The following is a 22536-nucleotide window of genomic DNA, read 5'->3' as shown; positions in this document are numbered from 1 at the left end:
GAGTTTGTTTTAGGACCTAATATAGTATAAATCCTAAATAAATATGTACTTCCAATATTTAAAAATATCATTATCACCCTGGCCAGTTTGGCTCAGCAGTTAGAGTGTCAGCCTGAGGATTCAGGTCAAAGGCACATACCTGGGTTGCAGGTTTGACCCCTGACCCCAGTATAGGGAATAACCAGTTAATGTGTCTCTCACACTGATGTTTCTCTCTCTCTCCCTCCCACTCTCTTTAAAAACCAGTGGGAAAAGATCCTCAGATGAGGGTTAACAACAACTCATCATTAATATTAGTGCAGAAATAATAATATATACTTTGGTTTTCTAGTCATTTCCCTCATTCTATCCTATCAGTGGCTGATCTAGACTTTTCCTGCTGTTAGTTGATCCCAAATCAACTACTTTCTTATTCTCAGTAGATGGCTAGTATAACCCAATGCTATGTCATTGATGCAGTCCCTTACATTCATGCTCAACTGCCATTATTCCAAACCATATCAGCAACCATCATTACTACCTTTCAATTGTTAGCAAAAATAAATAAATAAATAAATAAGCAACTTAAACTTAGTTTTTATTTTTCATAGAGTGTTTATTGTGCTTAAAATGAGGTGTTATGCCCTAGATATATGCAGTCCCTGATATACCCTTTCTAACATAGCATTTCAGGAAATAGACATTAAAAAGATAATTACAGTACTAGGATATTGTTGCATTTGTAAATTAACCACTAGATTTATATATATATATAAAAAAAGAGGGGTTGGTTAATCCCTTAATTGGGACTTAGAATTAATGTATTTCAATGAAAAGCTGAATATCTAAAAAAGTGGCTGTGATCATTATTAGTTACCTGTCTAATAGAGACCAATAGAGATGGAATTTCATCTCTGGTTATTAGGGCCTGTTACTATGATTTCTTATATTTCAATTTCTATGCTACCGACTACATTTACTTCACTAAGACACTCCTCCTGGGTTTACAATAAATGGTTTGAGGCTCTTTGGAAAGAAATTAAATTCAAATGCCAAATAGTACATTTTTAAATAATTTAAATTAAATTTGTATTTAATGCAAATAGATATTTACAATTTAATAAAATAAATATAAAATACTAGTATTTTGAAAATTGAAATTTAATTCATATTCAATCCAAAATATATTCAAAAACCAAAATAAATTCCAGATGAAATAGAGAGTTATATGTGAAGAATGCAACCATAAAATCAGAGGAAAACAAGGGTGTGGCTTAATAATTCTAGGTGAATTAGGATCTTGAAAACCTAACAACTGGAAAAAAATCACAAAGTAAATGATGTGTAAACAAATGAAAACAGCATACTGAGAAAAATATTTCTAATAAATATAACAAAATATTACAATATTTTCTCTCTTTTCCTTTTTTTCTTTATTGATTTTATTTTTTTTAAACTTACTTTTATTGTTGAATGTATTACAGATGTTCCTCCTTTTTCCCCTATTGACCCCCTCCTTCCCACCCTGCCCCCTTCTGCCTTTTCCTACTCTGTTGTCTGTGTCCTTTGGTTATGCATACATGCATATAAGTTCTTTGGTTTATTTCTTCCCCCCCCCCCTCCGATCTCCCTTTCCTTTGAGGTTTGTCAGTCTAAAAATCAATTTGTACTTCTTAGTCCCTTCATCTTTTTCACCCATTCCCCCTACTCCCTCCCATCTGCCAACCAACAAAATGTTCTCTGTATCTATGAGAATGTTTCTGTTCTGCTTGTTCATTTTGTTTGTAGAATCAATTGTCAATAGATATGTATTTATTGCCATTTTATTGTTCATGTTTTTGTTGTTATTCAAGAAGAGCCTTCAACATTTCATATAATAATGATTTGGTGGTGATGAACTCCTTCAGCTTTTTCTTGTCTGGGAAACTTTATATGTCCATCAATTCTAAATGATAGCTTTGCAGGATAGAGTACTCTTGGTTATAGGTCCTTTCTTTTCATCACCTTGAATATTTCTTGCCATTCCCTTTTGATCTGCAAAATTTCTTTTGGGAAATCAGCTGACAATCTTATGGGAATTTCCTTGTAGGTAACTAACTGCTTTTCTCTTGCTGCTTTTAAGATTCTATCTTTGTTTTGAACCTTTTGCATTTTGATTATGATGTGTCTTGGTGTGAGCTTCTTGGGGTTCATCTTGTTTGAGACTCTCTGTGCTTCCTGGACTTGTATGTCTGTTTCCTTCAACAAGTTAGGGAAGTTTTCTGTCATGATTGTTTCAAATAGGTTTTCAATTTCTTGTTCGCTCTCTTCTCCTTCTGGCACCCCCATGATGCGAATGTTGGTATGCTTGATGTTGTCCCAGAGGATCCTTACACTATCCTCATTTTTTGGATTCTTTTTTCTTTTTGCTGTTCTAATTGGGTGTTTTTTGCTTCCCTATATTCCAAATTGATAGTTTGCTTCTTGGCTTAACCTACTCTACTATTGAACCTCTGTAAATTATTCTTTATTTCAGTTAGTGACTTCTTCATTTCTGACTGGTCTTTTATTATGCTCTTGAGGCTCTCATCAAGTTTATTGAAATTCTCTCTCAGTTCATTGAGCATCCTTATAAACAGTGTTTTGAACTCTGCATCTGTTAGATTGCTTATTTCTGTTTTTAGTTCTTTTGCTGCAGTTTTGTTCTGTTCTTTCATTTGGGACCTGTTTCTTTGTCTCTTCATTTTGGCTGCCTCCCTGTGTTTGCTTCTATGTATTAGGTAGAGTCGCTATGCTCCTTGACTTCCTAGGGTGGCCTATTGTAGTAGGTGTCCTATAGGGTCCTGTGGCACAGCTTCCCTGGTCTCCCAGCTGGGCCCTTGAGGTATATCCTTTGTGTAGACTTTACCCCCTTCTGTTGTAATTGAGTCTTGATTGCTGGTGGAATATCAATGAGAGGGTTTTACTCAGGCTGATCAGCTGCAAGGACTGGCTGTGCCCACTATCCACTGACCTCAGACTACCTTGGATGATCAGCTAGCTGTGTAGGCGCCCACCACACAGAGCTAGACTTACTTCAGCAAGGCTGTGGTACCCATTGAGTCCATTTCTTGAGTGTGTCACTTGTGGAGATGGTTGGGTGGTGATGCTTCGCAATGTTCTGCAGCTGTCCACTGGATGTGCTGGCTCTGGGGCCAGGTCAAACACTGCCTGTGTTCTACCTGGGGCTATGCAGCATAAGCTACAAAGTGGTCTGCTGATGGCTGCTTTTTGTGCTGGGTTTGGAGGTGCCTAGGTAAAGCCAAGTTGTGAACCAAGACTTGCTGCTTCTAGTGCCAGGCCTAGATACACTTAACAAGAGGGATGGGACTTGCTGAGACCAGATGCTTCTTGTTTGAGAGAATTTAGGAAAATCTGAGGCAGGATCCAAGACAGGCCATTCCTATGGTAAAGCAACTGGTAACAGCTTGGGTGGGTCTGAAAGTTGGGTGGGGCATGGTCTCGGAGAATCACCAGGGCAAGACAAATAGTGTGAGCCAGGTTGCTGAAGTCCCAGATATGGTGGCTATCTGCTGCCCCAGGGAAGGGCTCACCAAAGGAATAAAGGCCTCTGACAGCAGGTCTGTCCAGGAGAAAGCTGCCTCTCCAGCTCTTGCCCCAATGTCAAATAACTCAGTTCTTTCCCGTATGTCTCTGGTGCCTTTTGAGCTGCCTCCCCCATGCTAGAGCTCAGAGGGAACAAGTCCAAGTAAATCCATGAGCGGACCCCTTAAGAGGAGCTGCCTGGGGCTCCAGTGAATGCAACCTCCCTCAGCCTCAGTTCCCATTGGTTTTTCCAGCCAGAAGTGATGGGGATTCTCTTTCTGGCACTGGAACCCTGAGCTACAGGGCCTGGTGTGGGGTGGGACCCGCTTACTACTCAGGGAGGTCCTTCCCAGCCAAGGTGTCCTCCTGATTTTTCTCTGCCACATGTGGGTGTGGGACCAGCCCGTTTGCCTCCGCCCCTCCTACCAGTCTCAATGTGGCTGCTTCTTTAATTTCATAGTTGTAGGACTTCCATTCAGCTTGGTTTCAAAGAGTTTTGAGTGATGGTTGTTCTGTAGTTTAGTTGTAATTTTGATGTGGTTGTGGGAGGATGCGATAGTGCATTTACCTATGTCGCCATCTTGACTGGAAGTCTTACCATATCTTCTTAAAGGCTCTTTTAAATCAAAAAGTTTATATTAATAATTAATCTGTAACTCTCTTTCCTGGGTGTGTATATGTGTGTGCGCGGGGGGGGCGGAGGGGGGCATGTCTCTGTGTGTGTGCATGTGGCCACATTAAGAAAAAATAAAAATAAAGAAAAAAAATGATAAAAACATAAAACCAAGCCACAAAGAAATATAGAATGAAGATACATACTACTAGATCTCTACTCTTCTTGAAGTTCAGCCACAACATTAAGATTCAAACAAATCTATTGAAAAGCAAAAAATAAAAGGTCAACATGATGGCAAGCATATATGACAACTCAAGAGAATTTTGAGCAAGAATAAATTAGGAGGTCATGAGGAGCAAGTCACAGGAAAAGTTAATTTCTATAATGTATTAACTCAGATTTCAAAGGACCCCTATACCAAGAAGAGACTGCTCGGTCTTACCCAGCTCATCAAAAACGTTTTTGTTCTTTCTTGTTGTTCATAGTTGGAAGAGGTTTAGACAATGTTTCACCTAATTTGTTAGCTCCCTCCAAACTTTTGATCTATAAAGTTACTGTGCTCTGTGATTTGGGAGTTTTTCTTTTTCTTTTTTAAATTTGTATTGAATTTATTGGGGTGACATTGGTTAATAAAATTATATAGGTTTCAGGTGTACAATTCTATAATACATCATCTGTATTGCATTGTGTGCTCACCAGCCAAAGTCAAGTCTCCTTCCATCACCGTTTATCCCCACTTTACCCTCTACTACCTTCCTCCACGCTTTGTGAAGTCACTACAACCAATGTGTGTTTCAGAATACTGATCCAATGGTCCACAATATTTTTACAGTTGCATACCTATAACTCAGTTCCTCCAGAGGGTGCTGCTGTTGAGCAGTAAATTTATCCTCAAAGTCAAGCAAAAGTTTTTGAAATGTTTTTGTGAGATATTTTTAACTTTAAAAAGTCCACAGACAGGAAAAAAGCAGTTCTTTATAATAAAACATATACATACCAAGTGCTTATAAACCACTTCAAACTAAAGGTCAAATTTCTGACAGAACTCACTGTTACTTATTTTTAATTGCCTTATAAGAAATAACATTCTCAACTACAAAAAAAAGAGAGAGATGCCCTGGCTGATGTGGATCAATGGTTAGAGCATCACCCAGGGCACTGAAGAGACAGGGGTTTGATTCTAGGTCAAGGGAACTTGGGATCCATCCTGACCTGTCTAGCAAGTTTGGGAGGCAACCAATCAATGTGTCTCTTTCACATTTGTTTTTCTCTGCCTTTCTTTCTCCCTCCCTTCCTCTCTAAAAATTAAATATATATATATATCTCCTAAGGTGAGTATTAACAACAACAAAAAAAGATAGATTCATAATCAGTATAATGGATTCAGGTGGCACACAGAAATTTTTAGGGCAGTTAAACTATTCTGTATGATACTATTATAGTGGATGCATTTCATTATAAATTGTCAAAATCCATAGAATGAACATCATCAAGAGTGAACTCCAATGTAAACTATGAGATACCTAAAGGCACTCTGAGCAATAATCATGTGTCATTGTAATTTTATCAATTATAACAAATATACCACTCTGGTGTGGGATGCTGATAATAGGGGAGGCTTTGCAAGGCTGGAGGGAGGGAACATAGGAAGAATCTCTGTAGTTTCCCCTCCATTTTGCTGCAGACCTAAAAAGTAAAGTCTATTTTTTAGAAAAATTTATGCAAAAGACCTATTGTAGTTAATATAGTTTAGGTTTAGAGTGAAGGGTCAGTGGAAGTCATACTTATTTGAGGTCAATTTATGGGGGTATAAAAAAAATGTAAGATCAAATATGGCATTAGAAAAACCAGGCTAATTATTTACCACTAGCAGACATTTGTTGTTTCCTTAAATAGATTAAGGGATTATATAAATCCAAACAAGGAGAATTGAACTTTTATTTATACCTATGATTACCTCATCTCTGGTTAAATGTGTAGTACAATACATTAGGAAACTTGTCCAGTCTGGAAATTCTATAAAGGGCTTAAGAATGAAATTCAGTCCTCCACATTTTCCAGAAAACAAAGGCCCTCACTGGTGGTCATTATGATGCCAAGTTACATCCACCAGTGAATGGTGTCCTGTAAAGCAACCAGCCTGGTCAACTTGGACAACTTTTCCTCTAACACTATCATCAAAACACCAGTTATGTTGGCCATCTGTTGGAATTTAGGGAATGTGGGTTTCGACCCACCCTCACTTCCTAAGACCATTTGAAATTGTTCTGTCAGCTAAGGATTTGAAAACAAGGTGTCTCCATGTAGATGGGTGGTTTGTCTAATTGGGTAGTCACATGCAGTTGAAATGGGACTAGAAATGGGACTAGTCTGAACTGGGCTGTATTGTCAGGTAAAATACAAGGGTAATGTGAAAAACTTAGCATTAACAAAAGTGTAAAATATCTCATTAATATTTTAATATTAATTGTATGCCACAATCATTATGTTTTGGATATATTGGGTTAAATATATTGTTATAATTTATTTTTACTGTTTTTAAGTACTTTTTATACTGTGTCCACTAGAAAAATTTTAGTATTAAAGGACTGTATTATGAAAGAAAAAAGCCTACCTCAAGGAGGTAGATAAAGTAAAGCAAATCTATGCCAAAATAAATGTCAAATGAACTTTAAATACTGAAATTTAAAAAAATATAATGAAAAAACTCAATAACATCAAAAATGGGTTCTTTTCAATGGACATAGACAACAATGCTGTGAGGGAGGGCAGGATCCGGAGGAGGGGTTCAATGAGGGAAAAAGGAGAAACATCTATAACAAAAATAAGTTAATTTTAATAAATTGACTTTTTGACTACATCAATTAAATTGATAAGCCCTAGAAAGACCCATCCCCTAAAAGGAGAGAAGGGTGTTTAAAACAAGAATATATGATCAAAAGTAAAAAAGCAAATATGCAGTCCTGGCTGAGTGGCTCAGTTGGTTGGAGCATTATCCTGTACACGGAAAGGTTGCAGTTTTGATTCCCAGTCAGGGCACATACGGCAGGCAATAGATTTATGTTTCTCTCTCACATCAATGCTTTTTTTCCCTCTCTCTTCTCTCCTCTCTCTCTAAAAGTGAATAAAAACATATCGTCAGACAAGGAATTTTTAAAAATGCAAATATGCAGATTACTTAGATACGAATGAGGCAATAAGATTTGATGAATAATTTTATGCCTATGCTTTTACCAATTTAGATTCAAGATAAAAGTGTTTGATATAATTCAATGCCAATTCATTATTGTAAAACACTTATTAACAAACAAAAAGGGGAGTGAAAATTATAGTCTTATAAAAAATTTTTAGAATCAATTATAGCAAATAGCATATTCAAAGGAGAATTTGAAAGCTTTCCTTTAAGAATAAGAAATGAAATGACAATGTCAGCTATTAACATGTATATTCAACCTTAGGCTGGATGTCCTATTTAATGCAATCAGACAAGTAAAAGAAATACATTGTAAAATAATTCAGGAGAAAGAAAGCTATCAAAATTTGCATTATTAGCATAACACGATGGTATACTTAGAAAGCTTTTCGAAGTTATGATTAGTGAAGTCAAGAATGCATTTAATCAGTATAAAACAACACTAAAAAATGGGAAAGGAAATTTAAAATGTTTCTTATATTATCAAACATATACTCAAACATGTAAAAATAAATTTAATAAAAACTGTAATTCTATGCATATAAACTATTAAACACTTGAAAAAATTTTTTTAAAACTGAGTCTTGTAAATGTAGATATCATATATTCATGGATTGTAAAACATAATATGGTAAATATGTCAATTCTCACCAAATAGATTAATAGCATAAATGTCATTCAAATAAGGAGTTAAACACTGTGTGTGCATTTGCAAGTATTTTTAATTGAGAAGTTGATTTTCAAAATTATGTGTGTATGACTGGGGCTCGTAGAAGATATTTTATGCTTTGGTCGATAAGGCAGAGACAGACCACATACTAAAAACAAATTAGTATTATAGGATTTATCACCTCAATTATTTCCATACCTAAATGGCACAAATAAAAATGCTTTCATTTTGTAGGGGACAATATTTCTGTAAAAGAGGACATAAGTTGTAGTAGGAACAGTGTATAATGATCTGTCTAGTAAGATCTATCTCAGCTTTTCATTCCTTCAACAGTGACCTTGAGTTTAAGATATGGTACCCAGGCAGCTGCAGTGGATTTATAATCTCAGTAAATTACAATTTCGTCCAAGGGAGTGAATAGTTCCTGGGTTTTGCCAGGCTCTGTGTTGGCCATAGGAGGATTCAAGCCTTTTTGGTCAATGTTTTTCTGGGGCCTTTTTCCATGGAAAGATGAGGGGGTAGGAATCTCAGTTTGTCATTTCTTTGCTTCTTCAGTTGTAGGATTCCTCTTTCTTCCTTGAGATGTTATGATGTTTTTGTATATCTCTATGCATGGAGTAATATTTTCTACTAACCTATAATCTCCAGATTCTAGGGTTTTTGTCTTACCTTGGAAGACTAGGTTTTGGGGGAGGGGAGGGGAGAAGTTACTGTGGTACCTAGCAAAACTTAGTCATGTTGTCTTAGTCACTATATGTATAATTTGAGGTAGGGATGAGATTGCCGGGCCTAGGTTCTAGGACCTTAAAATGCTGTGTGACATAATCACAACTCCAGGAAATTACAGTGCAAGTGCATGTTGGAAAGTCCCCTCATGGGACAGTACCATGTAACAGCACTACGGGGGGGGGGGGTCATCTGTGATTTGTTAAATTGTTGTAGGTGTCAACAAAATAAGACACCTATAACAGAGCCTGGCAGCTCTGTTAAAATTAATTTTCTACAGCGTTTGTAAAATGGTGACTGTCGTCAATAACACTGTATAGAATATTTGAAATTTCATGCGTCTTACTGCAAAACATGTTTGCGTTCTATTAGGGCATCAATCCCCAAGTGTTGTTTCCTATAGATTATACATCTAATCCGCCTGCCCACGCCTCTCCCTGTAGCCTAACCCGCCATGTCACTTCCTTTTGAAGACATCAGCCAATCACAGGGAGGGGGCGTGGCCTGGGGGGAGGCGAAGCACACTTGTCCAGGCAGCACTTCTGTAGCGTAGCCAGAGGCGTCGTAGCTGCCGCTCGAGCGGAGCGCGTTCCTGCGGACCCCGGTGTCCACAGAACTTCCAGAGCCGAGGCCACTCCTGGAACACTCGGAGGGGTACGGAATTGAAGGTAAATATCTTCATGCCTAATTTCTCTTACATAAATATTTTCCATTTACCTGTTGGAGTGCAAACAATGAGTTTTTCTAGTTATTTGAAATGACATCAATATTTAAAATATCTGTGATTAGAGCACTTGTAATAAATTGATATTTGTTATAAATAATTGGATTACTTTTTATTTTATTTACCATATTACTACTAGATTATTTAGGCCTTAAAGGGGATTTCTCCAGTTTTAATGCAACTATGGAAATGATAAACCACTTAAAAAGATCAATATAATGTCTGCATGTAATAGTTTTCATACACATTAACCTAAAAAACAAAAGGTGTTGAATTAATTAGAAAAGCCCTTGTACATGTCCTGTCTGCTATGTTTTTAAAATCTTCAGTTTCCAGACTGGATTTGAACATTTCAAAATAGACCCAAACAACTGTATGAATTCCCAAGAAGTAGCACTGAACACAATGAAGAAATATCAAAAATAAAGACAAACCAGTCATGTTTCCAATAATGGTATCTCTGAATTTTAGTGTAGACAAAACATCCCAGTGTTGAACTCCTTAAACGATAGACAATGTGAGAGAAACATTGATTGACTGCCTCCAGCATGTACCCCGACTGGGGGTCAAACCCACAACCTGGGCATGTGCCCTGACAGAGAATTGAACCCACCACCATTTGTTGTATGGGACAATGCTCCACCCAACTGAGCCACACTGGCCAAGGCAGTGTTGTTGTTGTTTTTTAACCATTGATTCCTTGCAATTATCACGGGAGCTTAAACATTCACCAGTTCAAGATGTGGAGGTGCTACAAAGGACTAGCTGACTTGGAGGAAATTGTTCACCTAAACTAGAAGTCACAGGACATTTTTTACAACTTATTGTTTGAAAGGAAGACTTTTCCTGTTAAATTTAAGGCATAAATTCAACTGTTTATATTTTAAGGAGTTCAAAGTTAAAGTTGACACTGATGAAATTAAACAAATGTAGAATTACATAATCAGTTTGATTAGTCAGTTTGGAGGCCAGACATGTAGAGACGATTAGCATAGAGATGAAGGGTGTCTCTATTTTACTGTCACGAAGTCAGAGAAAGAGAGAGACAGATTTATTAATTAATTCATAGTCTGTATATATGCTTCTGGACCAATCAGTTTGTACAAATAAGTTAGATATGATTGAGACCATTGTGTTTTTGTTTTTGTTTTTAATATATTGATTTTACAGAAAGAGAGGAAGGTAGAGGAAGAGGGAGAAACACCGGTTTGTAGTTCCACTTACTTATGTATTATTGCTTGATTCTCGTATGTTCCCTGATCAGGGATCAAACCCACAACTTTGGTGTTTCAGGACAAAGCTCTAAGCAATGGAGCTAAGGAGCCAGTGCTGCAATCATTGTTTATTTTTGAAGGGTTAGTAAGGTTAAAGGGTGTAGGCAAAAGCTTGCAAAAGGCAGTCAAGGCATGAAAAATGCATTGCTAGCATGAGCTTTGCTCAGCCTTCCATTAAGTGGGGAGCATCCAGATTATCCCCAAAACAATGAGTCACCCAGCAGATGCAGGAGGAGATACCAGACCACTCCAACTGCATAGAGGACGATGGGCAATGCAGAGGAGGTCAGCAGGAATTGCCAGAAGCTAAGAGCAGAATATGTTACCTAAACCCCAAATGTTGTTCCTGGATGAATCCTTTATGAGCCATTGAATTTAAAAAATATAGAAACAGGTCTCCTTGTCCCATTCTAGGTTGACTGTGCAGGGCCACCTACAAAGTAAATGTCCTGATGTACCTTCTTGAACTCAATGAATTGATCATTTTAATAAAAATTTCTGATTATAGTAGTAATACATTAAAATTTTAACCTCTAAGATCTCCCACTCTGATCTTGACTGATATCAGTGAGTTTTATTTTATTTTCAATGTGGTATCATTCAGTACAGTTAATTGTCTTGCAGCGGTTTTTCTAGTCATGTGGACATAAGCATTTGTTTTAGAATATTAATAAAATCCATTAGTTAAAAACTGACAAGGTAACATAGACTAAACCAATGACAATAGAATATTGTCAGTGGCATAACAGACTAATAATATGTACAATATTTTATTAAATGATACCCCATATTTCAGAACATTTATTTCCTATTCATTTATTTATTCAGCTACTAGAAATGCTACAAAATACATCCTTCATATATATTCTTGTTTGTGAGAAATTCTTTTGGAAAGTTTGCTAAAGAAAACATTGCTGGGTTAAAGGATACATGGATATAATATTTTGAGTTTACCACTGTACAGTAGTAAATTTAAAATTTAAGTCAAGCCCTGGCCAGTTTGGCTCAGCGGTTAGAGCGTCGGCCTGCGGTCCGGAGAGACCCGGGTTCGGTTCCCACTAAGGGCACGTACCTCGGTTGCAGTTTGTCCCCGGCCCTGGTTGGTCGTGCGGGTGGCAGCCACTCGATGTGTCCCTTCACGTCGATGTTTCTCACTCTCTCTCCCTTCCTCTCTCTCCCTCCCATTCTATCTGTACAAAAAATGGAAAAATATCCTCGGGTGAGGATAAAAAAAAAAAAAAAATTTAAGTCAAAAAACTCATGTTTCTTAAGAAACATTTACTTCACTTCAAAGTGAAATACTGAAAAAGTTAACAATATTTTTCAAGTCCTTGAATTCTTCTCTCATTAGGTAATAAAATATCATCTCTCTTGTGTACACAGGCATTCACCACACTTAGAGTAGATTGTAATGTGTACTACGTGTAGAATCAAGTACTCCTAAAATTTTGTTTTAGAAACTACAACATGGACAAAACTACAAGATATCTGGCAACTACTTTCTGAGTCCTAGAAACAGTGAAGTTATACATAAAATAAGAGAACTAAAATTAGCCATCATATTTATTCCAACACACAGTCCAAGACAAGATGACCAAACCGTGATGGAATCATTTTCACTAAGTCAGCAAACAACGTGATTTTATAGAAACAACCTCAGCTTGCTGATGAAATGAAATGGACCAGTGCTTTTTCTGGAGGTATTAATACGAGGACCAGCTCAGGGATCAAGCCTTCCAAGTGTGGTGGCAGTAGCTTTCAGAAGTCTCCCCAACCAGGGAGAACACTCTCTGTTCTGGAAAACAATGACTTTAGCTCCTTATAAGGTGTCTCTAAAGATCACGTCAGTTTTGTTCCAGGTGACAGCATTTAAGAGGTCTTCAGAGAGGTGTTAATAAGGGATGATTATGTCTCTTTAAGGGGGAAGAAAGATTAACACCTTTGCTAATCTCCTAAACAGTCCTCTACCAAAACAATCTAATCAAGAAACACTAATTATACAACAAACCAGCCCTTTCATGCTGTCTTTGTTTCTGAATATCTGGACTTTAAGAACTTTTATTGTTGCCCTGGCTAGTTTGGCTCAGCGGTTAGAGTGTCGGCCTGCGGTCCGGAGAGACCCGGGTTCGGTTCCTGCTAAGGGCACGTACTTTGGTTGCAGTTTGTCCCCGGCCCTGGTTGGTCGTGCGGGTGGCAGCCACTCGATATGTCCCTTCATTTCGATGTTTCTCTCTCTCTCTCCCTTCCTCTCTCTCCCTCCCACTCTATCTGTACAAAAAAAAAAAAAGGAAAAATATCCTCGAGTGAGGATAAAAAAAAAAAAAAAAAAAGGAAAGAACTTTTATTGTTGCCTTACAAAACAATAGAAAGGATTATTTTATTAGTTAATGACTTTAGCAAATGTCCAGAAACTTGGAATATTTTAACTTTTTGTTATGTAAGAATTGCTTTATTTAGTGGTATATTTTTATATTTTAATGTAAGATTTTAACGTAAAAATACCTTGGCAACTACTCTTTTTTCTTTTACCTTCCTGAGGATAAGCGTATTTATTTATTTATTTATTTATTTATTTATTTATTTATTTATTTATTTATTTAATAAACACTAGTGAGATCTAGGGCCAGGTTGGAGAAGTGGACTTTGGCCTGAGAATACATGAAAACTCCTTGGTCCATTGTGGGTGGGTGGGGAGGGGGGTGTCAATGGGGGGAAAAAAAGGAGAAACATCTGTAACAAAAATAAAATAATTTAAAAAAATAGGAATTAAAAAAAAAAAAAAAGAAAATTTCTTGGTCCATTGGACAAAAGAACCCACAAGCACTTCCTACCATTTACTTGGAGAAGATATTAATGAGAATACGAGTACCTTTGAAAATAATATTTAGTAATATTTAAATAAATAAAATTATAGTATTTGCTACTATAGCTCAGGATTTTTTCCAATATTAGTTAAAATCTTAACAATATAACACATTTTATTTGTTCCAGATACAGTAATTTAATTTCTCAGATTAGCATTTTCTTTATATATATATATACAAACATGCACACACACACTCACACACCCACACACCCACATATATATACATATTCGTATTTATTCATAAATATTTATTAAGCACCATGATGTGTTAAGGCCATATTCTAGCCCAGTGAAGGATACAATAATGAAAAAGGAGGCCTGGTACCTGGACTCAAGGAATTGAAATATGAGAGAGGAAGTGTTGCAGAAAAAGGTAATATCAATCACATGCAGGTTACAAAGGTCAGTGACTAGATACATTTATTAATATTAGCGAGAGAAGGAGGGAGAGAAAGAGACATGAGAGAGAAGCATCAATGGGTTGCCTCCTGGGATTGAACCTGAAACATAGGTATGTGCCTGACTGAGAATCAAACTCTTGCCCTGTCCTCACAAGTATTAGACGCTCACTCTAAAATCACTGCCCTGTCCAGCCATGGCCTTGACCTCACGAATAATTTAACATCTTGCTAAAGGTTAACATTCAAAATATCCCAGCTCTGTGAGGCCCTCTGTGTTGTGAGACTCATTCAGGTCCTCCATGGAGGTGGAGCTGTCAGGGGGCGAGGCAGTGATGGAAGGATTGCGGTTGGGGGGATGCTGGCCAGCTGGTCCAGCCATGGCAGCAGCATAGCCAAGTGAAGTGTTGCATGGAGCCAGATTTAAAATAGTGGCCGAAGAGGAGGTCATCATTTTGAATAAAAGAACATATGTTAAAACAAACATTAAATTAAGTGTTATAAGCATAAGCCCTGGCCAGTTTGGCTCAGCGGTTAGAGTGTCGGCCTGCGGTCCGGAGAGACCCGGGTTCGGTTCCCGCTAAGGGCATGTACTTCGGTTGCAGTTTGTCCCCGGCCTTGGTTGGTCGTGCGGGTGGCAGCCACTCGATGTGTCCCTTCACATCAATGTTTCTCTCTCTCTCCCTCCCATTCTATCTGTACAAAAAATGGAAGAATACCCTCGGGTGAGGATTTAAAAAATAATAATAATAATAAGCATAAACATACAGTATTGATTTATTTAAATAATTGTGGGTAATTAAATCACAGCTATGGTATATTGATAACAGAAATACCTACAAAACTATTTTTGTGAGTAATTTTAAAGATATGTATCTGGCAGTGTATTTTTATAAATATCGCTTTTCTTTTTTGGAGCAGTTTACTCTTATTAGCAAAAAAAAAAATGCACAATATTAAAAAAAGAGATAATAAGTTTTAAAACTCACAGCAACACATTATTACCATAAATAAACACAAGGAGTTTAGACTTCCAGAAATGTTCCTCTACATATTTTGCTTGTATATATGTATATGAATACGTTGAACTATCCAATATTAATTCATATTTACATACTGCATTACAATCTACCTATTAAAGCATTTTCTTATTTCAAGTTTCTTGGTGATATCCAATTGTGGGATATATTCAGATAATAAATTACTTGTTGGAAACTTAGTAATAAAATTTTAAAGCATTGGCTCATGGGTTGAGTGTCGTCCCATGCTCTAAGAGGTCACCTGTAACATTCCGGGTCAGGGCACATGCCCAGGTTGTGGGCCCAATCCCCAACAGTGGGCATGCAGGAGACATCCAATCGATGTTCTCTTTCATGGATGTTTCTATCTCTCTCTCCTGCTCCCTTCCACTGTCTCTAAAGTCAATACAGAAAAAATATTTTAAAAAACTTTTTTTAAGACAAAGGTGGAAAGTGGATTTTTTTTTTAATTTATGAAGCGTGATACTGTAAAAAACAAAGTCATCACTTCAGTATAATATCCTGATGGCCAATTGGAGGTTCATCAGATTACTTTCACAAAATCACCTGGATTTGTTTTTCCATCTCCTAGCTCTCTAAACATAGAACTAAATATAGTCATTTACATTTTGATCTCAGATGCCACTTTAACCTCTGAAGACTGGAGAGAAATTGAGCAGGGCAGAAACAATTTAAATAGGACTGAAGATGAAAGAATTTCAGATTCTAGACCATAGGGAAAGCCTGAAATTATCACCGAGGGGAAGGACCTATATGCAAATACCATGTTGAAATAAAGTCAGACATGGAAGCGGGAATGGGAGTGAAGTGTGTACAAATTTGCCATGTGGATGTTCTTTAAAAATCAATGCCAAGGTTGAACCAACAACAAGGAAGGTGGGGTTAAATAGATTCCTTCTGGAGATTCCAAAGTCCCTCTTTCTGTTGGTCTTCCCCCTGCAGAAGCCGAATCCAGGTGGAGCCTAGGAATCCCTATTGAAAGGGCTCTCAAAAGCCAGGATCCTTCTGTGTGGAGGCCTTTGGAGTTGTCTGGACTGGGAAAAGCTCAGAAGGTTACAGCTGCCTGCAGATACCCAGGGCCCAGAGATCACAGAAACCCTGATCTGATTGAGTGGGTGTTCTTACAAGCATCCACTGGGTGAGGATTATACAATTATACAGTCCTTAGGTAAGCACACACTTGTAGGGGGTGCATTCTTCTTTCCTTCAAACCTAAAAACACAATTATTATTATTTTAACTGTCAGCAGGCTTAAGATTGTCCAAAGAAAATGGAGTTTGCCAAATTAATAAAAAATTATGTAATTATTTTTAGTTTAGAATTTTCACCTGTTATTGTTTTGACATTAACAAATTTACAAAATTCTTTTTTATTTTGTGTTCCTTGTGCATACAAATTGTGATATCTAGAGGAAAAGTTCCAGATTTTTGTGTAGTTTCATATTTGGCATGAAATCTAAAGCTTCATTGGCAAAATGTGTAGAACAGCAAAAGTGACAGAGGCTTAAGAATACAGAAAAGTTAACAAATCAAATGATAACTATTCCATATTCTCATTTAATCCTTGAGATTTGAAGGGAAAATCAATGTGATTCATTAGAAAGTATCCATTCCCCAACACTCTAGGTAAACTATCAATTAATAATTTACTCCAGGTTCAAGAGTCACTGAAAACAAAAGACCATAGTGGAATGCATGTCTCCATTGATTGTTTTACTTTATTTCTAGCTCATACCTGCCATCATGCACAACTGAGCTGCACTTAGAAGGTGGCCACACTTGATGCACTAGAAAGCCACAGTCCTCCTTTTTAACAATTCCCTTTTCTTTCTTTTTAGTTTTTTCAGGAGGGTTGGGGGGGAAGAGAGAGAGAAACATCGATGTGAGAGAGAAACATTGAGTGGCTGCCACCCACACGACCGCAACTGGGCAGTGACAAACTACAACCAAGGTACGTGTCCTTAGCGGAACTGAAACCCGGGACTCTCTGTTCCCGGGTTGACGCTCTAACCACTGAGTGAAACTGCCAGGGCATTTTTCTTTTTCTTTAATCCTCACCCAGGAATATTTTTATATTTACTTTCAGATAGGAAGAGAGAGGGAATGAAGGGGGTGAAGAAGAGAGAGTGAGAGAGAAACATCAATGTGAAAGAGGCACATTGACTGGTTGCCTCTCACATAACACCGACCAGGACTGGGGACAAACCAAAGAGGTACGTGCCCCAAACGAGAATCACACGCCAGACTCTTTGGTCTGTGGGCCAATGTTCAAACGGCTGAGCTAAAACAGCCAGGCTGGACATTTCTCTTTTTATTTTAATTTTTTGTTCTTCCCAGGCCTTTTTCTTACATTGAGCCTTGAGTAGCCAGTTGCTGCTCTCTTTAAGACAGGTCCTAGTGAGATCTGGCAGAGGGCAAACTACAATGGAGGATGATGTGACGATTCTGGAACATCAAATGTAGCATATGTATGGTAAACATAAGTTTCACTTAGGAAGTGGACACTTTGTCAATTATTTTGTTAAGGCATTTCATTACATGAGGGACATATCCTAAGTGGGTTGTGATTTTCTCATTCATTTCTTCTCTTTCTCCTCAGAAATATAGAACACGCACACTGTAAAACTTCCAAAATAGCTTACCTGCTAAGTCTTAAAAGTGAAGACTTTAGAATTACTGCTGTGGTGTCTGCATAACTGGGACCTCGTAAGTGGCCCAAAGACCTGGAAATGGCATTGACAAATGGACAAGCCCAGTGGCCCAAAGAAGACATTATGATGTTACTGGACCTCCTGGAGAATAATCTCCCATCCAATGATAGCCACACATTCAAAACAACCCAGTCACACATGGACTGGGAAAAAGTCGCTTTTAAACATTATTCTGGAGAAATGTGCAAACTCAAATGGTTAGAGATTTCTAGTAAGATAAGAAAGTTTCGGACTTTGACAGAACTAGTCCTGGAAGCTAAGAAAGATGTTAAAAATCTTTACAAAAGTAGAAAACTCAAGAAACATCCAGACATGCCCAAGCAGCCCTTGACTGCTTACCTCCGTTTCTACAAGGAGAAGCGGCTCCTGTACTCCCAAAAGCACCCTGAGCTGAACAACCCAGAGCTGACCAAGGTCCTGTCTAAGAAATACAAGGAGCTCCCAGAGCAGATGAAGCTGAAATATATTCAGGATTTCCAGAAGGAGAAACAGGAGTTTAAGGAGAAGTTGGCTCAATTCAGTAAGGACCACCCTGATCAAGTCCAGAACTCCAAGACATCAGCTGTCCCCAAAAGGAGCCCAACCAAAGCCCAAAAGAAGTTTGGGGGAAATGTTATGGAAATGAAATCTCCCCCAGTAAACTGTATTCCTGAGTTGAAATTCTATGGTGAGCTCAAGAAACCCCCAATGAACGCATACCACAAGTTCCACGAGGATGTGTGGTCCAGTGGGGAGCTGCAAGGCCTGCCCCCGAGGGAGCGCATGGTGGAGATTGGCAGACGCTGGCAGCGCATCCCACCCAGCCGGAAGGAGCAGTATACGAAGCAGGCTGAGAAGCTGCAGAAACAGTACAAGGTGGACCTGGATCACTGGCTCAAGAGTCTGTCTCCTGAAGATTATGCTACTTACAGAGAGAGAACCTGTGCTAAGCGTAAGAACATGATCATGAATGGAGGACCAGACCCCAAGATCCTCAGGACAGAGGTGCAGTCTCCATCAGCAAGGACTCTGCAAGAAGGCCTTGCACAGGAGCAGGGGCTGCAGGCTCCAGAGACAGAATCACCAGAGACTATTGGGGACCATTCTCATGCCTCATGTGTATCAGAAGAAAATAAGGACGATGGGGAAAAGGCAGAAGGCAGTAGCTCCTCAGACTCCAGCAGTGGGGATGAAGATGAAGAAAGTGAGGGCAGCAGCTCCAGCTCATGTTCCTCAAGTGACACCTCCGACTCAGATTCCCACTGAGCTTTGTTCATTTCTAAATGGTGGGACAGAGAACTTCCCAACAAACTTCTATGGCATGTATGTCCAATCGAAGGGCTCTCCTCCCTGTCCCTTTTCATTTCTTTGCTTGTTCCTTCATTTCCCCTACTCCTCCTCAATACAAAGGAGAACATTTGGGAAGAAGGGAATTTGGGACAGTGCTCTCCATATCAGGCCCATAAACCTGGGAGGAGAGGCTCCTGCTGGGAGAACTATAAGCATTAGCCTGTATTGGGTCCATCAGTACAGCTTCCTCTGGAAACTGGGCAATGAAGTTCTGGAAACAAACAGTGAGACGACTGGGCTGTGGGGAGCACATTGTAATAGACGAAATGTTTCTGAAGTAAGAAGTTTTCCTTTCCTCATGTTCTTTCTGCCAGTGTTGGTTTGGGGCCACCCTGATCCTGTGACTCCTACATTCCCTGAAAGAACTGGACTCTTGCACTATGTCTGATGGTAGAAAGCAGTTGGTTACCCTGTAATGTGAGAGTGTGCCATGTCATAGAGGAGGCAATATGTATATTTAACTCTTATAATCTTTATGATACTTTCTACATTCAAATAAAATTATATTTCTTAAAGGTAACTATTTCATTTGAATAAGTGTTTTAATAGAATAAATTTATTATAATTTGGGGCTTTGCTTTTCCAACTCGTGTCTGCATTTGTTCTTTGCAGAAGCCTAAATTACTTCCTGTTGCTCCAGGTGCAACTGAATCTCTTACTTAGCATTCAGGGTGGAAAGATAAATGATAGTGAGTACGTAGATGGATAGATAAATACATACATATATACATAGATACTTACATAGACATTGATATATACACTACTCTTTCTACTGGTCTGTCTGTGAATTCTTGTCCCAATACCACACTGCTTTAATGACATGTTTGGTTTACTGACATGTTTGAAAATCTATTTAAAGCTATTGCTTTCTCATTGGATTTTTTCCCCTGTATATTCCATGCTATTTCCACATTGTGTTCTCATGAATATAAACATCATAGAATTAATTGTATCATTGCTATATGAAATCCATTCAGGTTTGAGCATTTAGATAATTAGATATCTTAGTGAATTATTTTTTTGTTTTGTTTTGTTTTTTATCCTCATCCGAGGACACTTTTTCCATTTTTTGTTCAGATAGAGTGGGAGGGAGAGCGAGGAAGAGAGAGACAGAGAGAAACATCGATGTGAAAGGGAAACATCGAGTGGTTGCCACCTGCACGACCCAACCAGGGCTGGGGCAAACTGCAACCGAGGTACATGCCCTTAGTGGGAACTGAACCCGGGTCTCTCTAGACCGCAGGCTGACGCTCTAACCGCTGAGCCAAACCAGCCAGGGCATGAATTATGATTAAGTGTTTTTCTAGGTAAATAATCAGTTTTAGAAAATAATGGTAACGTTAACATTTTTTATACCTCTAATCCTTTCTCTTTCCAAATGTGTTGGTCGGAATATCCAGAACAATGTTAAATAATAACAGTGATGTGTGCTTGTCTTGCTTCTGACTTTCAAACGATTGTTTAATAGATTTGCAATTGAAATTTTGTGGATTAATGTACATTTACATTAAATTATAACCTATTCATAAAATGCCTCTTTATTTGTGTTATTTTTATTATATAATGTGTATTAATATTTAACAAATCACTTCTATCATCTATTAATAATATTTCCCTAGATATATTAGTATCAGGAATTGGGTTGTTGTATTACCTAATATTAAGCCCTCATAATATTACAGAAATAAGTGCACTTTTTTGTCCCATATTAAAAACATGACTAGAGTTGAGGCAAATTTTTCAGCCTTTCCCATGATGAGATTATAACATTGACATAAAGCTTCTGGATATGTTTACTACATTTACTAACTCTTTTTCATAATTTAAATTTGAATTGATTTTCCCACAGTAATAAAACCTGAGAGTGGGCAGCAGGGTGAGGCACACAGGACGCATCAATTATCACAATAAAGCTGAATGAAGGATTTCCCCCTCTCTCTTCCCTAGAAATTTAAAGAAAAGGTATTTAGGGTAGAAGAACCAGGGAGGAAATCTCTCAGAAATGTCCCAGACACCTAGACTGGGCTAGATTAGCACTTGGTATGTTGTTTGGTGCGAAACTGAATGGTAAATATCATGGAACCATATGCGTTCTACGATATGCGTGTTGTCTCAAATACCAGAGGAAGGGTGGGTATCCCTCATGCCAGTAGTACTTGAACTGAGTCTCAAGGAGCTAGCAAGTTCAAGAGAGAAAAGGAGATTGCAGAGTGGTTTGGTCCATACGTTTACCACACTTACTGACTGGCTCTCACTCATCAGGCATTCCTTTTCTTCACGTTCCACAAACTCCTGAGTTCTTGAACTGGCCTCTCAATTTCCTCTGCTGCTTCCCCTGTCCTGGGGATGGGCATTTTTTTTTATTTTAGTCTATACACTTTTTCAGCATGACCTCATTATGCTCCATGTTTTTATTATTCTTACATTAAGAAGTCCCAAATTGATGTCTAAGTCTATATATATCCACAGAAATTCATATGACAAAGTAATGATCTTGATATCCACAGTACAATTGTCTTCTGGAATACCATTCTCAGTGTGTCAAAACCAGAATTCATCCCAAATTCAAAACCTGTTCCTTCCTTGAGCATACTCTTGGCATTGATCCCACCAATCATCAATTGCCCAAATCATTGTCATTGTTACATTCGGTGATATTCCTCTCATCTCAACCAGCACAGTACAAGCAATCTTCCTTCTTAACACACAATCATTAAATGTGAGTCCCAGGAAGGCTTTCATAGGGCCTGCCAAGTTCTAGTAAAATATTCCTAAATAGTTTTGGCTAGTTAAAATTTCTTGCGGCTTTCCTAGTAATTAAACACAGAATGAGTTATAAAGATAGAAGGGTAAAGGGAAAAGTGTAATTCTACAGTTGATAATTAAGAATATATTGACAATTAAAGAAGGAAAATATTTTTATTTAACTTTATTTTTGGAGCAGTTTTAGGTTCACAGCAAAATTGAATGGAAGGTACAGAGTTTTCCCATAAACCTCCTGTCTCCACATATGCATAAGCCTCCCCTTTATCAGTATCCCCCAACAGCATGGTACATACGCTTCTTACAACTGATGAACCCATATCAACATACCATAATCACCCAAAGTCCATAGTTTTTACTATTAGTGCATGAAAATATTTTTATTTATTTATTTTCAATATTACTTAAATATTTATTTCAACACACCACGTTGATGCATCCATTTTTATTTTTTCCTTTTAATTGAATTTATTAGACTGACACTAGTTAACAAAATTATACAGGATTGGGTGTACAATTCAACAACACATCATCTGTACAATTTATTGTGTGTTCAGCAGCCTGTAGGATAATTTTTTTTTTCCTTTATTGATTTTAGAGAGAGAGAAAGGGAGAGGGAGAGAGAGATAGAAACATCAATGAGAGAGAACATCAATTGGCTGCCTCCTGCATGCCTCCCACTAA

The 22536-nt window shown here is 37.9% G+C and overlaps 1 protein-coding gene across 1 annotated transcript; it reads left to right on the top strand.

Moving 5' to 3' along the window:
- Positions 1–11013: 11013 nt before the first annotated feature.
- On the top strand, positions 11014–19005 carry LOC118627862 (upstream-binding factor 1-like protein 1). Its single transcript, XM_036258317.1, has 2 exons — positions 11014–11031; positions 17761–19005. Exons 1-2 carry the CDS (start codon positions 11014–11016, stop codon positions 19003–19005), a joined length of 1263 nt encoding a protein of 420 aa, XP_036114210.1.
- The last annotated feature ends 3531 nt before the right edge of the window (positions 19006–22536 follow it).

The sequence above is a fragment of the Molossus molossus genome, unplaced genomic scaffold (assembly GCF_014108415.1).
Source record: "Molossus molossus isolate mMolMol1 unplaced genomic scaffold, mMolMol1.p scaffold_m16_p_13, whole genome shotgun sequence".
Taxonomy (NCBI): domain Eukaryota; kingdom Metazoa; phylum Chordata; class Mammalia; order Chiroptera; family Molossidae; genus Molossus; species Molossus molossus.
This window is presented reverse-complemented; position numbering and strand designations above follow the sequence as displayed.